At 39.0% G+C, this 25,780-nt stretch overlaps 1 protein-coding gene across 1 annotated transcript in view; it reads left to right on the top strand.

The window, feature by feature from the left end:
- The first annotated feature begins 259 nt into the window (after positions 1 to 259).
- Positions 260 to 25,780, top strand: part of snx17 (sorting nexin 17) — an 84,464-nt gene continuing 58,943 nt past the window's right edge. Inside the window, exons 1-2 of the mRNA XM_072554480.1 lie at positions 260 to 440; positions 25,100 to 25,174. Coding sequence (XP_072410581.1) covers positions 381 to 440; positions 25,100 to 25,174 — 135 coding nt within the window. The 5' untranslated portion in view covers positions 260 to 380. The remainder of the gene's footprint in view (positions 441 to 25,099; positions 25,175 to 25,780) is intronic.

Below are 25,780 nucleotides of genomic sequence, written 5' to 3'. Positions count from 1 at the left end.
GTTCGTAACTTGGACACGATCGTTTCATTTTACCGTGAGTGCTGGAGGAATTTGTGACCGTCCTTCCCCACCCCAGAATTGATACCACCCAGTCCTTGGCGAAATCGCACTGAGTTGGGCCGGACCACTGTGTAAAAAAGGGGGAGGGGGGGAGGGGGGTGACGTTGTCGTTGTGCCGATGCTACGTGCCGGAGTTTGGGAACTCGGTGCGCCGCAGAAAGGGCCCCTCCCCCCCCCCCCCACCCCAGTTTGGTGGCTCGCGCGGACAAGATGGCGGGCGTCGGTTGCTGACTGAGCTGTTTGTGGCGGGTGCCGTTGCTTGCTGGAAGTTTCCAGGTCGGGAGGAGACACCTCGGTCTGGGCGCCGCTCTGCGGATACGATGCATTTTTCCATCCCGGAGACCGAGGTGCTGAGCGCCGATAACGGATCCACTTATGTGGTGAGTAGACGGAGCGGCCACCAGTTTCTCGCCCGGAGGTTGGTGATTAGAGTGTTGAGGGGTGTGTGTGTAAGAGAGGGTGAGGAGGGGGTTCTTTGCCAGAACAGGATCCCTTTTCACCAGAAACCGTGAGCTGGAGATTGGCAGTTAAGGGGATGTTGGTTGTAATTCGTCGATGATCTCTTTTTCCCAGTCCACCGACGCGAACGTGTAAGATTGTTTGGTGAAATGAGCATTTGCTGACACCTCTGGGCACTGGTGAGGTGGGAAGGAAAGACGTTACAAAACTAATGCAAACACCGGTAAACTCTTCCAACTCTTTTCCCCCCCTCCCCCCTCCTTAACTTGGCCAAGAGTTTGTGCCCTTCTGAAACACTCAATCCACTGTTTTGTTTCACTGAAGCTGAATGCTCTTGTCGAAAATGCTGTCAAATTCACCGATTTAAGCTTGAGGCAATCGTATTAAAGCTGGATATCGCTTTAGTTACAAGTAGAAATTGCCGGAGAAACACACTCCGCACGGTGGAAGTGATGATCCATATTGGTTATTGAAATTCGAAGGGAACATTTGTAAGAAAGCTCAACAGGCTGATTTCCCCCAGAGTCTGGATCTTTAAAAGTTAGTACGGTAAGAGGTGGACTTGACTCTTTCAGATAAACCCTTTGAAGGGTACACATAAGTAAAAGGCTACATTTGGGTGAATATCTAGAAATGCGTTTTAGCAAGGAATCAATATCTAAAATTCTTCAAAGTGCTCTTGGATGCTGTGATCGTGAGCACGTATGTTCGGAGAGAAGTATAACTCAGACGATGCTGCTGAAATAACAATCAAATGAATGTTTCTTCGTTTTTTCTTAGTAGAAAGTGAGGACTGCATATGCTGGAGATCAGAGTCGAGAGGGCTTATGCCCGAAAGATCGATTTTCCTGCTCCTTGGATGCTGTCTGACCTGTGCTTTTCCAGCACCACACTCTCGACTTTATTTTTTTCTGATTCAATTTAACTCTGCATACTCCTAGGCAAGCGTGTGAAGCAATAGCATTTGTGAATTTTAAGTTGCTTTAATACTTCAAAGAGTGGACTGTTTAAACGCTAATCTAAATAATGGGGAAGTTCTTTAACCATTTGCACTCAAATAGTGCTTTTCAGGCCCTCATGACATTTCAAAGCACTTTGTAGCAATTGAATTAGCTAGTAGTCATTGACGATCCTGCAAACAGTAAATAAAGTCATAGTCATACAGCATGGAAATGGACTGTTGAGTTCAACCAGTCCATACTGAACGTTATCCCAAACTAAATTAGTCCCACCTGCCTGCTCCTGACCCTTATCCCTCCCAACCTTTTCTGTTCATGTATCTATCCAATGAGGTAAATTGGTAGATAATGGTGATGTTGATTGAGGAACAAATGTTAGTTGGTTCATCCAGTGAACTTCCTCACTGAATAGTGCTATGGGATAGTTCCAATTCTAGCGGAGTTGAAACTTGATTTAATGTCTGATTTGAAAGATTTGTTTGAGTACAGAATTGCTCATTGTTCTGATTCAGAAGAGCTAGACTCTGAGGTTGTTTTTAACTCCCTGTAATACAGGGACATGAACTCAGGATAAAGGGTCAATTGTAAACAACTGAGATGGGAATGCAAATCAGAGTTTTATGCATCTTTAAAATTGCAGAAGTCTCATTACACTTCCGACAGAAATTCACTTTCTGTCCCTTGTAGCATTCATCCAAATCCTGTTCCTTATAGCTTTACACCAACTTTCATTGGCTCCTTGGCAGACATGACTAGATTTTAAAATTATCGTCCTCTCTTTCAAATCTCTCCATGCAATTCCTTTCTTTGTAATCTCTTACACCCTACAAGCCTCTGAAACATCAGATCTTCTCCATCTTGATTGCCTTAAGCATCCCTGATTTTATACACTCTGTAATTCATGATCATGCTTTCCGTTGTCTCCACCTTAAGCTCTGAATCACACCTGTCAGCCTCTGTCTTGCTTGTTTTCTTCTTTGACGACGCTTTAAAACTTCTCTTCAACAAAGGTTTTTTGGTAGTATTGTTATTTGATTCGGTCTCTATTCTTCATTTTATATTTTTCCTATGAAGTACTTTGGAATTTTGTTAAAGGTGTTGCATGAATATCACACATCTATTTTAATATTGTGTTGTAGGGTATCAACAGGTAGTGGAGCATGTGGGAAAGTAGAGTTAAGGCATTAAGTCAATCATGATCAGATTGTACCGAATGGCCTAATTCATGATTGGCCTCCATTCATTGTTGTGTTAATGTAGAGTATTTGCCTAAGTCTTTGGAGTGGGAATTGAATCCATACCGGCTGATTAGAGATTGCCTCCATCACTGAGCCAAGGTTTGTACTGTATTCTAGTGATGTCCGTTTAGTTGATTGAATCCTATTGAGTAATTAGCTGACTTGGTGTGCAAGCTGCTTCAAATAATAGTCATAGTTTCAAGCTTTACCTGCTATACGTTTATGGTTTGAAATGTCTGTGATCTGGAGAATAAGTGATCATAGCAATGGCTGTTGTATACATGCTGATTTGAATTCAGTTCTTATTTCACTGCATAGACGCCTTTTTCATGAGCCTTATTTGGAAACAGAGCAAATATTTCTCAAAGCAATTCAAGATGGGCTTCTGTAATTGCTTGTGTTTTGTTTGACAGATTAATAACTTTTGCTCGATACTGTGGGTAGTGGTGCATGGCTGTTCTTAGTTGGTGAAGTGATTTTTGTCCTGTCAATTCCAGTAATGAACAAGACTCCCACATGCTAAATGGTTAGAATCGTGTGGAAGAGGCCATTTGGCCCATTAAATCTGCACTGAGCATCCCACCTAGGCATAATCTCTCCCTTGTAATAACAAATAATAAGTATTTAACTTGCATCCATTCTTCCTAATGTCTTTTTGGCAGTGGCTTTATTGTTTCCCACTAGTTTGAAAGCCTGGACTATGAAGTCTCTTCTGCTTTACATATAGAGTGTTAAGAATATATTTTCTTAAAGTTTCACTATAAATTTGTCCTTTGGTGATGCAAGTGCAGTCAGTTCTGCTATAGCATGGTAGTTCTGTTCTTGTGCAGACATGTTAAGAAAATCTCATAATAAAACCATTTAAGTTAATGAGGCCAGAATCATGTTATAACCATTACACATTTTAAAACTTCATAGTTAGAAACAGTGTCTCCAAGAATGCAGACTTCATATGACATATAAGGTGGTCACAGCTCAGATGACCAATCAGCTTCTTAATGGTCCTTCCTTCCCTTCAAGTCAGTACCAAATCTCTGGAGAGCAATCCAGTCCAATAGCTTAGGAAGTCAGCAGGGGAGGCAATTTGTCTAATTTAACCTCTGATCACATTATGTTGAACAACCAGCCAGCCCCATTCTGCTACTCTGTCCCTTTTAATTGCATTGAATTATTTTGAGTTCATAAGATTTCCTTTTGAAATCACAAATTGTCTCCACTTCACTGCTCTAGTAATGAATTCTAGACTAATACCACCGCCTGTGTGTTGAGGAAAGTTCTTCACAGCCCTTTCACCCCACTTTCCTGGAAACATAACTGTATGTTCCCTGATCTTTAAGCCATAAGGGAATCGAAACAGCATTTCTTTGTGTACCTTTGGCTAAGCCTACAATAATTTTCTACTTTTGTTTCTAAAAAGAATCCTCTCTCTCATCACATCCCTTTCAAAGAGAGCAGTCCCTGTTTTTTTTAAATTTTGCAGTTGTAATACTTCCTCAAAATCAATTTAGTAAATTTTCTCCTTTTAATTTTTAAAGTAGCTCCTATACTTCCTGGCTAAGTATGGTCACTCTAACCATTCATGCTCCTAGTTATGATTAACTAAAGCTTTAGGTATGAGATTCCACATAATTTCCCATTTTTATTCTAAGTTATTTTGTTATGGAGCCCATAATTGAGCCTGTTCCACCACTCAATATACTGGTTTGACCTCTATTTCAATGCCACATTTCTGTCTTCTATGTATCTCGCTTTGTCTTTAGTATCTGAAAAATTAATCTTTCTTGATGTACTTGCTGACTCAACCCTTCAAGCCTTCTGTGTTAGCAATTTCCACTGGTTGGCCACCCTCGGTGAAGAAATAGTCCCTAACCTTTTCCTCCTTTCCCAAACTTAAATAGCCTACCCTGTATCTTGAGACTGACCCTGGTTCTGGACTCGCCAACCAGGAAAACGTCCTCTCTATATTTAGTCTGTTTGGAATTTTATATTTCCCTCTCATCTATGTAAAGTTCTGGTGAATGCAGGTCATTCGTGCCAATCTTTTCTTATAAGACAGTCCTGTCATCCCTGATATCAATCCAGTGAACCTTTGCTGTACTTCCTCGATGGTAACTATATCCCCCTTTAATGAAGAGAGACCAAAACCCCACACAAGCCTAGGCGCAGTCTCACAAAAGCCCGGTATAATTGCAGTAAGACATCACTAATTCTGAACTCCTTCCTCTTGCAGCAAAGGCCAGAGGCCGTTTTGCTTTTCTGATTGCTTGCGGCACCTGCCTGTATACTTTAATTGAGTAGTGTATAAGAACAGCCAGATCCCTTTTGTATATCCAGATTTCCCAATATATTGCCATTTAAGTAATACTCTGCCTTTCACACCAAATTATATACCTTCACAATTATCCACATTGCACTGCATCTTTCATGTGCTTATTCCCATGGTCGACTTGCTTAGGTCATCCTGAAACATCCTTGCATTTTCCTGACAACACTCAATCCAACCTAGTATTGGGAGTTTTGGGATAGTTTTATGTTGCCAGCAACTTGGGAATCTTGTTTCCCTCGTCCAAATATTTTAAATTTCGTGAATGGCTGTGTTTCAAGCCCTGCTCTATTTCACTAGCCCACTACCTAACAAATACAGGAAAAAAAGACCCCTTTCTTCTCACTTTATTTCTGGCCTGTCAACCAATTTTCAATCTATGCCAGTATATTACCCACAATCCCATGTGCTTTAATTTTTGGTCACTAATCTCTTCTGTGTATCAAAAACTTTCTTGAAATCCAAATACATCACATCTACTGATTCTATCTTCATATATTCTTCTACTTATATCCTCAAAAAAAATCTTCAGTGGACTGGTTAAGCCTGGCTTTCCTTTCTTAAACTCTTGCTGACTTTGTATCATCCCATAAATGCTTTAAACATTCTGTTTATCATACCTTTTACAATAGTGTGCAGCATATTCCCCACTACTAATTTAAGATGTTCTGTTATTCTGCTTTTCACTTGTTTATTTTTTAAAATAATAGGGTTACATTTGCCATTCTCAAGTCTGTGCGATCTGCTCCAGAGCGTATAGAATTTTGGAACATGACCACCAATACGTCCAATATTTCCTGATCCATTTCCTTTAGTTCATATATCAAACCCTTCAAATTTGTCAGCCTTTAACTTTCCCCTAATTTTATCTGTCATCCTTTTTTAACCCCATACTGATTTTCTTCATTTTTTTCCCCTATGAGATCCTTCATTTCCTAATATTTAAGAAATTTTGGCCTAATTTGAAAAAGGAACCAAAAGGTGTGTTCACTACTTCTATCATTTCTTTGCTCCCCATTATAATTTGCGGTTGCTGTCTGTGTAAGAGACTTAGATTTGTCTTTGCTAATCTATTGTTTTTCACAGTTTTAGAACCTTTCACAGTTCAGTCTCGCTGCAAGTTTGCTGTCGTTCTATTTTCCCTCACCTGATTAATCTTGTCATTTTTTGCTGAGTTCTAAACTGTCCCAGTCCTCGGGCTTGCTGCTTTATCTGGCAATTTGATATGTCCCCTCTTTAGGGGGAGTACAGGGGTATTAGATCTAATTTATTTTATAACCCATGGTTGAGCCACTTTACCTGATTTATTTTTGCACCAGATCAGAATGAATAATTGTTGCAATTCATGCATATATTCCTTAAATATTAGCTGTTATTAGATATTAATCACTGCTAACTCTTCCCTTTTTTGTAAGGTTTTCCAATCCATTGTTGCCAAATTACATCTTCCACTGCTGTTCTTTTTATTCAGATTCACGGCCCTTGATTCAGTTTCTTCCTCCTTCATTTTAATGAACAATTCTATCCTTTTGTGGTCACTCTTCCCCAATGAACCCTGCCCAGCAAGATTATTAATTAATCCTTTCTCATTGCACACTAGCCAATCTAGGATCTCATGATCTCTAGTTGATTCCTCAACATACTGGTCCAAAATATATTGTATAGATTCCAGGAAATCCTCCTCCGCAGTATTGCTAGTTTGGTTTGTCCAGTTTGTATGTGAAGTCTGCCATGGTTATAGTTGCATGCTATTGCATGGATTTGCAGTTTAATGTCTTTCCTTATTATATCTCTGCCACTTTTTGGGGTCTATAGACAACTCTCAATGATTTCTGTCCTTAGTGTTTCTTATCTCCACTTGCACAGATTTCCCCACCATGATGTTCTGAGTATATATATCCTTCTTCACTATTGCATTGGGCTCATTTACTAACAATTTATATTACATTTGCCTATTTCTCTGACCTTCCTCAAGTTTTAATACCCCAGAAGTTCAATCTCTATCTCTGATCACCCTGCAGCCATCTCTAACTGCAGCTATATCATAACCATGTCTAATTGTGTTGTTAATTCATCTACCTTACTGTGAATATTCCTCACTTTTTTTTTCTGTATCCCTCCCGATCAGGCTCCTTACCTTCACCATTCAAATTTAAATTCTCCATGATGGCACGACCAGGCACCCCCACCCCTGCCACCATCGATGCATCTGGATAGGACTCTGACCAAATATGTGTTCATACTGGTGGCATCTGCCTCTGAACTGATCCATTGTCCCAGCAATCTGAGGATCTCTTGTGATTTCATTGCTTGTTAGCACATAGCACTGGTAATAATCCTGAATCACAATTCTCGATGCCCTATTTTTAAATTTAGATCCGAACTCCCTGTACTCAGTTTGTCAGGCCTCATCCTTTTTCAAACGTATTTCTCTAGTATTGATGGTAAGTGCCACAACTCTGAACATAGGAAATATGGTTAATAAGTTTGGAGGTGATGTGGACAGCAAAGAACTTTACCTCAGTGTACACTAGAATCTTGGTCACTAGAATCTAGAAGAGCCAGTGGGCCAAAGAGTGGCAGGTGGAGTTTAATTTAAATAAATTTGAGGTGCTGCATTTTGGAAAGGCAAATCTGGACAGGACTTATACACAAAATGGTATGGTCCTGGGGAGTGTTGCTGAACAAAGAGACCTTGGAGTGCAGTTTCATAGTTCTTCAAAGTAGAGTCACAGGTAGATAATATAGTGAAGGCAGCTTTTGGTATGCTTTTCTTTATTGGTCAGAGCACTGAATATAGGAGTTGGGAAGTCATGTGGCTGTACAGGACTTTGTTTAGGCCACTTTTGAAATACTGCGTGCAATTCTGGTCTCTTATCAGAGTTATGTTGTGAAACTTGAAAGGATTTGGAAAAGATTTACAAGGATGTTCCCATGTTTGAAGGGTTAGAGTTATTGGGAGAGCCTAAATAAGCTGGGGCTGTTTTCCCTGGAGCATTGGAGGCTGAAGGGTGACCTTATAGAAGTTTATAAAATCATGAGGGACATGGATAAGGTAAATAGGCAAGGTATTTTCCCTGGGGTGGGGGAGTCCAGAACTAGAAGGCATAGGTTTAGGGTGGGAGGGGAAAAATTTAAAAGGGACCTAAGGGGCAACCTGCTCATGCAGAGGGTTGTGAGTGTATGGAATGAGCTGCCAGAGGAAGTGGTGGAGCTTGAAACAGTTACAATATTTAAGGCATCTGGATGAGTATATGAACACAAAGGGTTTAGAGAGATATGGGCCAAGTGCTGGTAAATGGGACTATATTAACTTAGGTTATTTGGTCAGCATGGATGAGTTGGACCAAAAGGTCTATTTTCGTGCTGTATGTCTCAATGACTGACCGTTGATCTTCCTCTTCAAAAAATGTTGAAGAATGGAAGACAGCAAACCGTCAATTAAATTAAGGTTCGTATGTTTTATTAAGGAGCAATAGAGCATTTTTGTCATAACCCTGCCTGTTTTAAAGAAAATTAGGTTAATAATTTATCTCATAACTAGGGTCACTGGCATTCTAAATAATGATCTTAATTAAGGGATCAAGTTTCTATTTTAAAGTGATTAGATTTTTAACAGTCTTGCTTTTATCCATCCAATGGTTGACTTGATCTGGAAAATTCTTGCAAGACCTTTATGATGAAGGTTTACTGATGCAAGAATGCAAAATAACTTGGGCAACAGTTCCTAAGCAAAGATACATTTCAAAATTGTCTATCATGAAAGAGCAGTTATGAAAGCATTTGTAAGTAGGAATAAAGAGAGTGTTAAGTTTAATTCTGTTCTATAAATTTTAACATAGTTTAATATCGCAGACTCAGTCCTAGATAGATGGTACTAGATTGCTGGGACTCTGTCCTTAGACACAGTATATCATGATCTGGTCACAAAATGTGGCATTCGACTTGCATACTAAACAGGTTCTCATTGCCTATGGTACAATGAATTTGCATTCTATCATTCTTTGCTTGAAGCTTAAAAAAATAGATTTTCCAGAACAAATTACTGTAGGTGCTAGAATCTGTGCTGAATACGACAAATGCTAGACATCATAGTGTGTCAGATAGTATCCGTACAAGACAGCAAGCTAACGTTTCGACTGTAGATGATGCTTCCTCAGAGCTGGAGTGTGGGACAGCATTTATGCTATAGTTTGGTGGGCGTGGGGAGAGCGCGGTGAGGTGAAGGGTGTTGGTGAAGAAAAGATGCTGAAAGTTCAGCTTAAGTGATCAGAGTGTGAGCATGGCTGAACAAGGTATGTCTCCAGACAGGCTTGATAGTAGGTGGACTGGAGTGAGAGGAAGCCTTCGCATATACATGCACTGATCAAGAAGACACAATAATGCCTCTTCCTCAGGCGGCTCAGTAAATTCTGGCATGTCCATAAGGACCCTCATCAACTTCTACAGATGCACAGTTGAAAGTCTACTGTCCAGGTGCATAACAGCCAGGTATGGCAACTGCTCTGTCCATAATCATAGGAAACCATACAAGTGTGCACAGCCCAGGTCATCACAGGAGCCACCTTTCCAACCATGGATTCCACTTACATGGTTCACTGCTGCAGAAAGGCTGCCAACATCATCAAAGACTCTTCATGCGCTGGTAATGTTCTCTTACCTTCTACCTGACTGAACAGATTGTACAGAAGTCTCAACACACACGCCAGTAGGTTCAGGGACAGCTCCCCAGTTGTTAGACTATTGAATGGATTCTCTAGCCTTAAATAAGGCTGATCTTGATCTCTCTTGTATGCCTCTGTCTAAATCTTTTGTTCTGTACATCCTTGCTTATTGTGATCTGCTTGTAAACAAAATGTCTCTGTACGTCGGTACGATAAATCAATCAAACATGACAAGCTAAAGGGAAGAAAAGTTCACATTTTAAAGGTGTTGAACTCCATATTAAGTCCAGAATACTGTAAAGTGCCCAGTGTGAAGATGAGGTGTTGGTCCTACGGTTTGGGCTGATATTCACTGGAACAGTGCAGCATGCCAAGGACAGACATGTAGACATTCGAGCAGGATGCTGTGTTAACATGGCCAGCTACGAGGAGGTCAGGGTCCTGCTTGCATACAGACCAGAGGTATCCTGCAAAGCATTCACCCAGTTTGCATTTGTTTCTCCAATGTAAAGGAGGGCAATTAGGTGCAGCAAATACAAGTTTGGAGGAGATACAGGTGAAATGCTGCTTCACCTTGAAAGACTATTTAGGCCCTTGGATGGTGAGCAGGGAAAAGATGAAGGGGCTGATATTGTGGTGTTGGGGGTAGTGGAATGGACTGTGGTCTGGAAGGAACAATCCCTGTGAAATGCAGACATTAGGCAATGAGGGGAAGAAAATTTGGCCGAAGGAAGTATAACCTATACCTAGAATGTAACATCTGTTATTTGTTAGTTTAGGTGTTTGCATCTTACCAAGGGCTACCTGAGTATGAATGAAGTGGTGCTTTGAATTTTACTGGTTATGAAAACAAAGCTTCACTAGCTTAACTTGTGTATTTGGGGGGGAAAAAAATCCACTCGAAGAGCCAGAATGTAGACATAACGTTAGTCTTATCTGGTTAACATTCACCAACATTTGATGTTGAAATGCAGCACACTGATATATTTGGCAGGGGCATGTCAAATGTAAAATGTTCTTTTCAAATATTAATTTGTCCAAAGTTGAAACATGATTTTGGATGGAATAAAGCTCTGGTGCACCTTAAAGATGAGAAGGTTAAATTACAGTAAGACTCGGCAACCACTTTCAACATTTCTCAGTATAACTGTGAGTGGTCATCACTCGGAACAGACTGAGAATTTGTTTTGCTGGTCGAATGATTTAATCGATGTCAAGACTGATATGGAGACTCTGCAGGAGGAGGAGTCTTGGCCTTTGCAATTATCCCAACAGCTTCCTAGTTCCTGTATGGATGAAAAAATGCAGAACGAATGAGCAAACTAACCATAGCTTTGTGGTACAGGAAGCAAAGGGAGTGAATAGAAATGTAGTGCTATTTGGGGGCTCTGTAGTTAGGGACTATGTGTGATTATCTTCACCCAAGAACAAGAATGCAAACAACTGTTGCAAGCTTAATATCTGCTTTTATGACCTCCATTCTGGACAGGAATAGATCTTGCAGTGGGAGAGGTAGAACCCAGTGGTTGTGGTCCGCGTAGGTACGAACAGCTAATATTAAAAGGCTTTGCTGAGGAAATGAGAGTGCTAGGAACTATATTTTAAAAATCAGAATCTCAAAGTTAACCCAGAGATGATTATCTTTAGACAGGACCAAACAAGTCAAATAGGTTAATAGATGGTGAATGTGTTGCTTAAAGCTAGGTATGGGAGAAATGGGTTTCATTCTTGGGGCACTGGCATCAGCATTGGGGAAACTGAGGTGTACTGTTGTATCTGCTGAGACAAGTGTTCTGGCGAATTGTGTAACTAGGGTAGTCAAGTCGATTTTAAACTAAATAGTGGGAGGGATCAACTGAAGGGGCAACAACAAAGTAAGAGCAAAGTAGGTAATTATTAAAATGTGATAGGGACAGAACATAAAAATCTAAGAGTCCTGACAGCAACAGCTAAGGTCGGAAGTTGCAAAAATAGCTTGAAAAAGCATTTCAAACACTGTCTGAAAGCACATGCCTTTGCTAGTGAAAAGAGAGGAATTGTTAGCACAGGTAGAGATAAGTATGTTTCACTTGATTGGAAGATGACCGATTAAAGGCACTTGTGTTGCAGCAGTATTGTCCATACTTCAGAGCTAAGAGGCCTGGGTTAAACTCCCACCTCCTCTACATGTGTGTAATATAATCTCTATACAGATTGATTCAGGAAAATATCTGGAGGATGACCAAGACTGGGACTGTGGTGAACCAAAGAGATTCATTGCCACAGAAGGGTGTGGAGCCAAGTCAGTCTCTTTAAGACAGCAAATAGAATAGGCACTTGATTAGTAAGAGGAGCCAAGGAGAAGACAGGAGAAACATCTCAACAATAATTGAATGGCAGAGCAGACTTGATGGGCCAAATTCTACTCCTATAACTTATGGACCTGGAATGTTGAAGGGAATTTAAACTAAAATGATAAGCTGGTTAGCTCAGTTCAGAATGAAGTTAGTTCAGTACTGAGAGATGGCCAGCTTGAAAACCTAAGATTTTATATCCATTTTGGTGACAGATAGATACTAAAGGTACAAGATCTCTTGTGGGAGCAGTTATATGCCCCTAGCAGTAGCTATAGAGAACTGATCATACAGGAAGAAACATAATGCAATAATTGAGTGACTTCTGTCTACATTTAAATCTGATTGGTAAAGGTCACCAGATAAGTGAGTTTGTAGTGTGCATTGGGACAGTTTCTTTGAGCAGTACATTCCAGAACTGTTTGGGGAGGAGGCTATCCTAGCCCTGGCAATAAAACAGAACTAATCAATAATGTTTTGGGACGATCTCGCTGTTGTGATCAGAGTAGGTTACAGTGAACTAGTTGTACAACAGATCTGCAGTTACAGGGGCAGATTTTTAAGGAGATATTTTAATAAGTCTAAGTAATGATTTATCCAAGTAAGAAAGAAGACCTCTGAGATGGATGAGTCATGACGACAAAAGAAAGTTAAGGTTAGTAATAAATTGAAAAAAATCTGGAAAAGTAAGTGTCAAGTCAGAGAATTAGACTGACTTTGTGAACCAACAAAGGATGAGTGAAAAGATAGTTCTGCAGAAAGCTGAGAATAAGAAAAAAGTTGGCTCATGATTGAAAAATTGGTAAGAAGCGTTTCTACAAATATTTAAAAAGAGAAGAGCAAGTTAAGTTGTTGTCAATTTGTGAGCAAGTGCCAGGAGTATCTGGGAAGTATTTTAAAGAAAAACAAGGAAATTTTGGAAACTTTTGAATCAGTGTTTTAAATTTGCATTCATGGCAGAAGGCTTGGGAAAACTTCCCAAATATAATTGAAACCTAATTGGGAGAGTTTTTTTTGGGAAAAGTCAGTCTTGCAGGGAAGGGGTGCTAAGTAAACTATTGGACGGCACGGTGGCACAGTGGTTAGCACTGCTGCCTCACAGCGCCAGAGACCTGGGTTCAATTCCCGCCTCAGGTGACTCTCTGTGTGGAGTTTGTACATTCTGTCCGTGTCTGCGTGGGTTTCCTCCTACAATCCAAAAATGTGCAGGTTAGGTGAATTGGTCATGCTAAATTGCCCATAGTGTTAGGTGAAGGGGTAAATGTAGGGGAATGGGTCTGGGTGGGTTGCGCTTCGGTGGGTCGGTGTGGACTTGTTGGGCCGAAGGGCCTGTTTCCACACTGTAAGTAATCTATTCACCGAGGCCCTGTTTGATTCTAGTTCTTGGATGTAGAGGTTGACATGTACTCAGGCTTGATCTGAGGCTCTTTAAGAAATGGTAATTTAGAAAAGATTATTTAGTTATAATCTTCCAAAAATCCTTAAATTCTATAAAGGTACTATTTGTTTGCAAAAAAGCACTTGCTTAAGAAAGCTAGGCAAAAAAGAAACTATAGACCAGTTTAACATGTGGAAAGTAGAAGAATCCCTTGGTAAGGTTGGCATAGCAGGATTACTTTTTAAGAAAAAGTTGTCATTGGCCCAGCATGGCCTTGTGAAAGTGAAATTGTGCTTAATGTGTTTTTTTTTGACTAAATTAATATTCATGGTGGACAGAGGGGAACTAGTGCTTATGGTGTACTTGGATTTCCAAAAGGCCTTTGACAGGGAGCCACATCAAAGGTTGCTGTACAAAATAATAGCACATTTGGTAAAGAGCAACCTATTCATATGGATAAAGGATTGGTTAGCTTGTTAGAGGGTTTTTTAAAGTTGGCAAGTTGTAACTAATGGAATGCCACAGGGATCAGTGCTGGATTCTCATCTCTTTATAATTGATGATGCTGCTGAATTTGTGAATGACAGCAAGATTAGTGTGAAAAGAGTGTTGTCTAGAAGAAACAGAGTCTGCCTAAAGATATGGATAGTTTCAGTGAGTAGCAAGAATTTGGCAAATGGGGTATCATGAAATAAATGTGAACAATTCCATTCTTGCAAGAATAATTGAAAAGCAATTTACTATTTAAATGAAGAGCACTTGCAGAACTCATGGTTAAGATGTATTTGGGTGTTCTGGAGAATGAATCACATAAAGTTAGTTTTCTGTTAAGGCAAGTGATAAGGAAATAAAATCTGAAGCAATTAGGTAGTGGATTGTTTTAGGCTGTCATTGTGCAATGATAAAGGGTTAATTAGTCTTTGTTAAAGAGTGCCCAGTATGATATAATTTTATATTCACTTTTAAAATCTACTTCAATCAATATTACTGTCTTCAGTCTAAAAAAAAAAGAAACTCCAGTGGTATAAGGGGCAAGGTAGCTCTTGAAGATAAGGGGGCTATATGAAAAGGCAAGCTGGTAGATAAGTAGTTAAGGATTGAAACATGGTTATGATAAACCTACGTTAGTTTTGAGAATAATCACTAGAATAATAAATCAACTGTGGCTAACAGGGAAGTTAAAGATTTAGATGAAAGAAGGTTTATGAAGTTAATAAATAATTATAAACTTGAAGATTCAGGGCAACTTATAGCTCAACAAAGGAGACCAAAGTAACTGAAACAAATGGAAAACAAAATATGAACATAAATTAACAAGAATTATGAAAAGGAACTGTAGGAGGTTCTAGATGTATGGGATAAAATAAAACGTTAGCAAAAACAAGCATGGGCTCATGGCAGACAAGGGAATTTATAACTAGGAGTAAGAACATGGCTGACAGTAATCATTACTTCATCCCTGTCTTCACAGAGAAATATGTTTTAAACAAAAACTCAGAATTTCAAAGAGCTAAGGAATGAGGAACTGAATGAAATTATTTCTCCAGTAATACATGTTTACTGAAACGTGAGATACAAGAAGGTCAATCCCTGTGATCTACAGCCCAGCATGTTGGAAGAAGTAGCTAGAGATAAGGAATGCAATATTGATCATGTTTGAAAAATTTTTGCAGTTGGATATAGTGCTTGGAAATTGGAAGGTAGCAAGTAATACTCAATCACTTGGGGCTGGGGTAATTGATATTTTTGAGCAAATGTGTCTCCATGGCAGGAGGGACTTGAACTTGCACCTGGCCTAGATGTAGGGACACTATCACTGTATCATAAACTGGGATAACATATCGACACAATTGAGTGTTGGCTAATGGATCAAAAACATCAACTGAATGGGTTATTCCCAGATTGGAAAGTTCTGATAAGTGGAATATCACAGGGGTCAGTGATTGAGACTCCAGCCATACTTGTGTGCTGATGACACCAAATAAGGTGGGAATGTGTATTGTGAGGGTAATGCAAAACGGTCTCAAGGTGATTTAGGTTAAACGAGTAAAAAATATGGCAGATGGAATATAATGTGAAAAAATTGATAAATTATCCACTTTGGAGGAACAGAAGTGCAGCATATTTATTAAACAGTAAGAAATTGGGAAGTGATGATATCCAAAGGGATATTGGTGTCCTGTTTGAGTCCCTGAAAGATAACCTGAAGGTACAACAAACAATTAAGAATCAGATAATAGGTAGGCCTTTATCACAAGAGGATTAGAGTACAATAGTAAAGAGGTCTTGGTGAAATTATATTGAGCTTTACTGAAACTGCACTTGATATTGTCTAGTTTTCGTCTCCTGATCTAAGGAAGGGTATACCTGCCACTAAAGGAGTGCTGCAGAAATTGACTAGACTGGTAGGATGTCGAGAGCATGGTGAAGGGCTTATGCCCAGAACATCAATTCTCCTGCTGTTCGGATGCTGCCTGACCTGCTATGCTTTTCCAGCACCACACTCTTGACTCTGATTTCCAGCACCTGCAATCCTCACTTTCTCCTAAACTGGTAGGATGGTGAATTCCTCTTCAAAGGAGAGATTGAGGAGACCACACCTCTCTTCAGAGTTTAGAAGAGTATGATTTGACCTCAAAATAGTTTTTAGAAATTTTTAAAGGGCTTCAACATGTTGATTGTCGAAAAAAAATGTTTCCTCTGGTTGTGGGGTATAATATTAGGAGGCATATTTTTGGAATAAGGGGTTAGCCATTTAGGGCTCACTAAGAATTTCTTCATGTTGGGATGGAGAACTCTAATGATTCATCAACCTGTAAGAGCTGTGGAAGCCCTGGCATTGAATATGTTCAAGATTGAGATGGAGAGATTCCTAGATGTGAAGTTAAAGTTCAGCCATTTTCTAGTTGAATGGTGAAACATGATTAAGCTATTGAATGGCCTTTTTTTTTTCACTCACTCTATTTCCTACATTCCTGTCACTAAGGTTTAAAGCCACCACAGTGACGCATTTAACTGTTGAATCATTTGGGCCACTGCTGCATCATTCAGATTAAACTATTCAGGTACTGTCATCCTCAATGGTGGAAGAGCCGAGCACCTCAGTGCAAAAAGTAAGGATGTAGCATTTGCAATAATATTCGGCCAAAAATGTTGAGTGGGTGATGCAACTTAGTTACCTTCATAAGCATCCAGAATCACTAATGCCAATCTTAAGCCAATTCAATTTACTTAATGTGATATCAAGAACAACTGAAGACACTGGATGCTGTAAAGTTTATGGGCCTTGACAGCATTGGACAGTAGTGCTGAAGACTGATTCTTCAGAAGTTATTGTGCTTTAGCCAAACTATACCAGTATAGTTAAAACACTGGCATCCACCATATAATGTGGAAGATTGTCCAAGTCTGTCATGTTCATAAAAAGCAGGACAAATCTAACCTGGGCAATTACCATCCCATGACACTATTCTTAAACTCTAGTAAAATGATGGGAGATGTCATCAACTGTGCTGTCAAGCAGTATTTGCTTCACAGTAGTCTGCTTGCTGACACTCGGTTTTGGTTCCACCAGTGTCAGAAAGTTTCTGACCCCGCTATAGTCATGGACAAAAGATTTGAACTCCAGAGGGTAAGTGAGAGTAACTGCCACATTTAACATTGTATGGCATTCAGGAAACTAGCACAAGCACAGTTGATGCAAATTGGGGAAATTCTTGTAGATGGAGTCAAATCTAGCACAAAGGAAGATGGTGGTAGTTGTTGGAGGCCAGTCAGCTCAGCTCTAGAGTGTGAATGTAGGAGTTCCTGATGGTAGTGTTCCAGGCTGTTGCATCTTCTGGACTTAATTAGTGGCCTTCTCCTCACAAGGTCAGAAATGGAATATTTGCCAATGTTCAACAACATTTGTGCCTCCACAGGTACTGAAGCAACTTGTGTTAATATGCAGCAAGACATGCACACTATCCAGCCTTGAATTTATAATTAGCGAGTAACAATTGTGCCAGGTAATGACCATCTCTAAGAAGTGAGAATTTAGCTATCGCCCCATAACATTTGATGACATTACCTATGCTGAATTGCCTACTATAAATATTGATCAAGATTTGAACTGGATTAGCCATATAAGCAAAAAACTGCATATGTTGGAAATTTGCTTGGCAACATCTGTGAAGAGAGAGAAAAGCGTTTTGAGTCAAGTATGACTCCTCTTCAGAACCGAAGCGATTCGAAAATTACTCCTTCAGAACTGAAAGAAGTTGGAAAATCATGGGTTTTTGCTGTTATCAGAATGGGAAGAAAATCTTGTTCCTCCTTCCCCTCATTTAGCAGCATAAAAAAGCACCAGTTTCCAGCTCCTTTTTAGTTCTTCAGGGGTGTCTTGCTAGACTCAATGGAAACTATTACTCTCTCCACAGATCCTAGCCATACAAATATGGTTACAAGAACAGGTCAGAAGGTAGGAATTCTGCAGTGCGTAACTGTCTCCACCTGACTCCCTAAAGACTGCCCATCATCTTAAAAAGGATAAGTCAAGACTGTTATGGAATACCTCCACTTGTCAAGATGTGTGTACACCTCCCAGTCGTACTCCAGAAGGTTGAAACCCTTCATAACAAAGCAGCCAACTTGATTGTTATCTCATTCAATTCCCATGTTGTTCTGACCCCCCCAAACAGTAGTATCTGCGAGATGCAAAGATGCAGTGCCAAAATTCACCAAGGATTGTTAGACAGCACCTTCCAAACCTGTTACCACTACTGTAAGAGAATACAGTTCACAGATACCTCCATAGCAGCATTGTGGGTGTACCTGCACCAAATGGACTGTAGTAGTCCAAGAAGGCAACTCACCAACATCTTTGCAAGGACAATTAGGGACGGGCGCTAAATGCTGACCTTGTCAGCAAAGCCCATGATGAATGTAATAAAATCTTATACTGCATTGATAGAGAACATCATGGCTAAATGCGTTTTAAAAAAAAATATTAAAAGCTTAAATTGTGGAGTTTGTACCCAAAGATCATTGCAATTTTGAGGTCCGGTGCTCTATTGAGTCATTAAGCTTTTTTGGCTCCTTGACACTTTCTTCTGATTTAGTAAGGCAATGAAATTAACTGAACTCACATATGGTTTAAATTCTGAGTACTTTGTTTCTCTAATAATTTCTTCTGCTGTTAAACAGTTTGTCTGCCATTTGCAATTGGCAAAGTGGAAATTCTTCAGCCACTTAAACTCCCTGGCTGTGAAAATATCTTAATTGGTGTGTACACATGAAGCAGCTTTTGATAATCCTTGAAGCCCAGGGAGTTTGAAACATTTCAATTTGTAGAATAGTGCAGCAGAGGCTATTTGGTGTCACATGTCTGTTCTAGCTCTTTGACATAGAGCTGTCAAATTAACTATCTTACCTTTGTAAATATTACGTCTTTTTAAGTATCTATCTAGTTTTTCATCTGTGGATTGTAAATTAATCTACTTCCACCACCATTTTAGGCAGTGCATTCCTGTTATGCAGCATGTATTTGAAAATTCTCCTTACCTCTAGTTATTTTGCAAACTACAAAACATCTGCATCCCTTGGGTATTTTTTCCTAGAACTGGAAACATATTTTACTTAGTCTATTGGAAGCTTTTTGATTTTTTTTTGGAATGCCACCTGTAATATCCGGGAGATAAATGAAAGCTTCTACAAGATTTCACCGTTTCTGGTTCCATTCTAATAAGTCTCTTCAAAGCTTTTGGCATACTTCTTGACATACAGTACCCAGAATGGAGCACAATCCTCCACCTAGGGCATAGAACCAGTGAGACATAAAAATTTAACCTGGCTTTTATACCTCTAATAATGCAAAAGGTTCCATATATGTTAAGAGCCTTCTGAAGTTGATCTGCCTCTTGCAGAGGTTTGAAAAGAACCATTTCAAGCCATGAAAATTGAAGACACGAATTCTGAACTGTTGAAAGAAATCATTGCAAATTGCAATTGTGTTCAACCAATTTAAGTACCCGACTCTGTCTGCGTGCAGCAACTTAAGGAAACAATTATAGAAGAATGGAATTTGTAGCTCGTGGAGAGGCATTCAACCTTTTTTTAAGCATTTGTTTTCTAGACTAGAGATTTTACTGTTAACCTTTTGTGGTGTTGCTTGATTTTTGTTTTTTGGGTTTTTTTTAAGGGTGTATGTGATAATTTCCATGTAGATTTCAATTTTGAAAGATTTGCAATGGTTTGAAAGTCTTCTGATGTGAAAATGTTATTGTGCATTAATTACTATAAATAATATCGAACTACTCTTGTATCTCTGCATTGGTCAGTGTTTTTTTATTAGTTCATGGAAAATGCGTTTTGCTGCCTAAGCCAGAGGGCAATTAAGAGTCAACCACATTGCTGTGGAGCCATATGTAAGCCAGAAGAGAGAGGGATATCAGATTTTCTGTCCCCAAGAACATTAGTGAACCAGATGGCTTTCTACAACAGTCAACAGTAGTTACTTTTTCTTAAGAGGGAGATATTAGAACATGAATAAAAATCAAATACAAAACCAGGTGCAGGTTTCTATGAATGTGTTATAAGGAAGAGGGTAGCAAATGTTGCTTGATGAGAATTAAGGTTTTTGACAAAATCTATTTTTCCTGCAATATGCAAGTTCCTCCAAGGAAATACTCAAAATCATAATGTAATCAGACATAGTCGATATATTTTGTGAAGGAGAGTGTGTCAGTAGGTCTGAAACCATGGGGCAACATCAGTGGATTAGTAGTAAGCTGTTTGGGTCTGAGAAGAGAACTTCTTTCACTCACTGGATGATTAATCTTTTACCCCAGAATATTGTAGAGGCACATATGTACTGAAGACCTCACGAGGTATGGGAATAGTACTGGAATGTGGCATTATGGGAGAAGATCAGCCAAGATCCTGTTGAATGGCAAAGGAAGCTCAAGGGGTTGAATGCCTACTCTACCTTTTCCCTAAACTAAACGTTTAACCAATCTCTTCACATTATTTGACATACTTTTGTGATGGGGGTATTTGAACCTGGATCTTCTGGCAGAGAGGTTGGGATGCTACTACTTTGCCACACAAATTTTCATCTACATATTTCTGATGTTGACAAATCTATTAGATTTCATTGAACGTGTAGCAAGTAACATGGAGGAAGGGCAGCCAGTGGATTTAGTATATTTGGATTTTAAAAAAAATTCAGAAGGTGCCACACAAGAACACTGTACAAGTTAAAGATACGCTTGTGTTATTCTGTGTTACATATTAGCATCACCAGGAATTGGCTAGTTTATAGGAACATAGTCTGAATCAATGTGTTATTTTCAAGTTGGCAGACGGTAACTAATGAGTTCGACGGGAATTGGTGCTTGGCTGTCAGCTACTCAGAAATTTATCTTAATGCCTTGGTTGAAGAGACTGTGTGTAGTCAAATTTACTGATGAGATAGACAGGTAGCAAAGCATGTTTTGGGGACGATCCAATCGATAAAGTGATATAATAAGACAAAAATTTAATAGAATATGATGTTGGAAATGTGTTTACATATACATATTAGCAGGAAGAATAGAAAATCAAAATTACTTAAAGAAACTGCAGAATGCTATCCTTATAGATATTTTCTATTCAAACTGTTCAGAGTTGTTCACCGATAGAACAGGTGGGACTTGCACTGCTGTCTTGGCCACCCTTGTGCCTACAGCTGAATTGCAGGTGTGCTGTGTAATTAGGAAATCAAATGGAATGTCAGCTTTTATTGTAAAAAGGGTGGAGTTTGAAAATACCAAGTCTTGCTCCAATTGTAGAGAGCAATGGTGAGTCCCACACCTGTTCAGATTTGTTCTTCTTCTGTCTTAAGCATGCGTATATTTTCATTGGAAAGAGTTCAGATGATATTTATAAGGCTGCTTCCTGAGGTGATTGGATTACTTTTTCACGTTGGGCGTATTGCTTGAAAATTAGAAAAATGAGATGGTCTTTTTAAAAAGTGATTCAGAGGGAATTTGGGAAAAATTAGCTCGGAAGATATTTCCTCTTGGGATCAGGTTAAGAGTAGAGTGGAAATCTAGAGTAGGGAGGACAGTGTAAAAATAACTTCTTGTTTCCATTTTGAATTTCCTTTCCCACAAGATTCAGTCTGTGGAATTCTCTTCATGGCAAATAGTGGCGTCTCGGTCATTGAATATGTTCCAGTGTGAGTTAGATATTTGAATGAAATGGCAGTTGTGTGTTATGGGGATAGGATGGAAAATAAAGTCAAAGCATAAACAAGATCAATTCTGTGTTCTTATTGAATGATGGAGCAGGCTTGATTTGCTCCTCTTTGATCTTATTGGCTGCCGCTAGATTTGGTAGAACCAAGAACAATTTATACAAGAAATAGTTCAATTTTCTGTAACAAGCAATCCATCTGTAGTACTTTAAACTCTTCATGGTTACTATTTCATTGATTTAAGTTGTGAATATTATTTAAAGCAATCTCCACCACCATTAGTATTTCCCTCAGAGGATGACATTTCACTTTCCAAGTGCTGTCCTGCACAAAATTGATTGCTAGAGGTGACCAAGTTACTTAATCACTGACTTGCATTTATGTCAAGCATTTATTTAAGATAAAACTCTGAAAGAGTCGTTGTTCAAAATTTCTGAAGCATAAGATCTGGAATCCCTTCTGTAATTTCAGTGACATATAACAAAATACAATTCTTGGATGTGATTGAGCCATTTTGGATTAAAATAGACTATTGAAAGTTATTGTTGAGCACAATGATAAACAATGTAGCCAGGAGAGCAAAAGTGGCTTTACTATGCAAACAAGGAGGAAGATCCTAGATTTTGATTTTGCTAATAACATTGTTCTTTACAGTGACTCAGAAAATAGATGAAACAAGGAAGAATTCGAAGGAGCATAAGTTGGTCCCCCAAAGAATACAGAGAAAATCAAATAACTGATGCCCCAAGTATCAACAAAGCAAGAGAATTAAGAGTTATCCAAAATTAAGTATAAGAGCTCAGGGACTTGAAATACTTAAGATTATGGATTAAAACAACAATAGACGAGAGAGATTATGTTTAGGTACATGCGAACATAACAAATTAGGAGCTGCAGTAAGGTGCTTGATCCAGAGCCTTCTACATCATTTACTGAGATCATGGCTGATTTGGTTATTCCATATTCTTCTTTACTCATGATAACCTTTCACCAAGAATCAACTCTGCCTTAAAATATTCAAGGACTTTTTTTTTCATCACCTGCTGAGGAAAAAGGTTTCAAAGATAACTCTTAGGAAGAAAATCACCTGTATATCTATCTTAAGTTTATTTTGAAACAGTTATCCCTAGTTCTAGATCCTCTATAAAATAAATTAAAAATCATACGACACCAGGTTATAGTCCAACAGGTTTAATTGGAAGCACACGAGCTGTCGCTTCAAAAGCTAGTGTACTTCCAATTAAACTTATTGGACTATAACCTGGTGTTTTGTGATTTTTAACTTTGTACACCCCAGTACAACACCGGCATCTCCAAATCACTCCACAAAATAAACATTCTTTTCCTCTTGCACCCTATCAAGACTCCTTAGGATGATGTGTTTCAATGAAGTGGTCTCTGACTTTTCTTAACTCCAGTGGCTACAAGTTCAAGCAGATGTCAACCTTTGAAGAGACATTGTGAGAAGATTTGCCAAATCAGGATGTCCCAGTAGACCAAAAACAATAGTCAGTGTAGTGAAGCTGCAGTGTGCTGTGACCATTGTGCCCTTTACTTTATTCTTTGCTTTCTGAGGCAATTGGTGAAATGTACACCACAGAAGTAGCAATTAAATCAGGCAATGGAAGGGTGGGAGGAACATTAAAATCACCAGAGAAATGGAACTGACAAATGGAGCAATGTGCTGACAGGTGTCTGGGCGCTGATATATTTCATCCCAGGGTGTTAATTTGTGACAATTGATGCATAATGTGAGATTTGTACTTTTGACAGGGCAAATACAGGAGTTGAATGTCAGTTAAATTAAGAAAGAGAGTGCAGAATGCTTCAGCACAAGGATCTGAAAATCATTGTACATAAATCACAATCAGATTTAGCAGGTAATTGGAAATGCCATTGGAATGTTCACGGAATCTCTACATTGCAAAAGCAATGACCATCTCCAACAAGAGTGAATCCAGTGATCGCTCCTTAATGTGACCATCACTGAATTCTCCACAATCATTAACCAAAAACTCAACTGGACTAGTCATATAATTACTGTGGCTACAGGCACAGGTCAGGAGTTATGAATCCTGTAGCAAGTAATTTTCCACCTAATTGCCCTGTTCACTACTTTCAAGGCACAAGTCAGGAGTGTAATAGCTACTGCAAGGAGCAGGCCACTCCCAACAGAACTCAAGGAGTTTGACACCATTCAAGACAAAGCAGCACACTTGACTGGCAATATATCTACAAATATTCATTCATAGAATTATAGAATTTTACAGTACAGAAAAATTCATTCGATTGCTTAGTAGCAGCAAGTGCCATTTGCAAGTTGCACTGCAGAAATTCACCCAAGACTCCTGAGACAGCACCTTCTAAACTCACTGCCACCAGCATCAGAATATAAGAGCAGCAGATCCATGGGAATGCCACCATGTGCAAGTTTCCTTCCAATGCATTCATCTTGACTTGAAAGAATGTCACTGCTCCTTCATTGTTGCTGGGTCAAAAGTGTGGGACTCCCTCCTGAACAGCAATCTGGCTTGCAGCAGTTCAAGACGATAACTCACTGTCACCAGCTCCAGAGCAGCTAGGAATGGGCAATAAATGCTGGTCAGGCCAGCAACACTAATATCAAATTAATGTTTTGTTATAAGTGTAGCACAATATCTACAAAGTTTTCCATAATCCTGCTGGTGATAGCATTCTGAAGAAGCGGTCTAGTATTTTGTGCATTTGATACGTTGATATTACAATACGTTAATTTTGATAGTGAAGGAGTAGCTGATAGACACAGACACAGAAACCCTATTGAATATTTTGGAGAGTTCATTGGAAATTGATGTATGTTATAAAGATCCATCAATGGTTTGATGCTTGAGTGCAGGATGGCAGTTAGTGAAAGGAGGAGATAAATTTAGTTGTTTCCAGATATGTTAACCGAGTTTGAATATTGCAAGGGATCACAAATTTACAAACGTCCACTGAGTGCAATCCCATATGAGGGTTTAATTTTAAAATCTGACCAACTAACATTTTCTTCACTCAAGAACAATTTGAGGACTGCCTCCATCGATCTTGTCACAACAGATAGTTTCCTCTGGCAATAATTGTTCTTTCCTTTTTTTTTAATATTTGTGATTCGGGGGGAGCAAAATTGCTGAGTTCACTCTGCTGTTTTTGACTGTCACTGCCATGGTTTGAACCCAAGTGCCAACAGAGTCGGAAACCCATGGACATTTAACTAAGTAGCATTATATTGGGCTATCACATACAGGATATAAGAGATTTGAATTTGGAAATTGCACACTAAAAGCAATGAGAGTATAATGCCACTGTAAAGTAAGGTGTTTAGCAAGAACATTAACAAAGTTGTTGGTCAATTGGAAATATGTGAACAAAACATTATCACTTTGAAGTTAAGTTTGTATCATTTTTGCTCCATAAGAAATACATAGTTAACTCTAATTTCTCCTCTTCAGGCTTACAACATTCATGTGAATGGAGTGTTGCACTGTCGAGTCCGATACAGTCAACTCTATGGATTGCATGAGCAGGTGATTACGTTTTTCTAGTCGCAAGGCATGATATTTTTTCCTTCCCAAACTGCTATTTGCCGTCAAATTATTTCCTGATGATGTTTCTCCTGGACAGGAATTAATCATTCTCTTGGCTATGACTTAGTTACTTTGAAGTTAGTTTCTTTTAAGAGGAGGTTCCTTAACTTGAAAGCACTGAGTTTGGTTCAAAAGGCGTAATGGATTTTCACTACAAAATAATATGAATAACTTTGAAAAGGTATTTAGTAAACTAGCAAAACAAATGTATATACCTTATTCACGCCTCAACTAGGCACAACTTTGTCTTTTTTATATGCTGTACCCGTGAACAATTTGTTTACTTTTGCATCATGAGAGAATCTGCCTATACTCTCTCTTAGAAGTTCCTTTTGTTTCACCTGCTCCCTTCTCCTGGCTTAAAACCTTTACAACTCTATCCATCTGCAGTTTTGAAAAAAGATTATTAACCTAAAATCATTAAGTCTGTCCACAAATGCAGCCTGACTTAAGTATTTTCAATATTTTTGGTTATACTTTGCTTCTGAGCAGCTTCAATGTTATGTTTTGTTTTGAATGTACATAGCAAAATGTTTAAAGTTATAC

This window comes from Chiloscyllium punctatum, chromosome 3 (assembly GCF_047496795.1).
Source record: "Chiloscyllium punctatum isolate Juve2018m chromosome 3, sChiPun1.3, whole genome shotgun sequence".
Classification (NCBI taxonomy): domain Eukaryota; kingdom Metazoa; phylum Chordata; class Chondrichthyes; order Orectolobiformes; family Hemiscylliidae; genus Chiloscyllium; species Chiloscyllium punctatum.
This window is presented reverse-complemented; position numbering and strand designations above follow the sequence as displayed.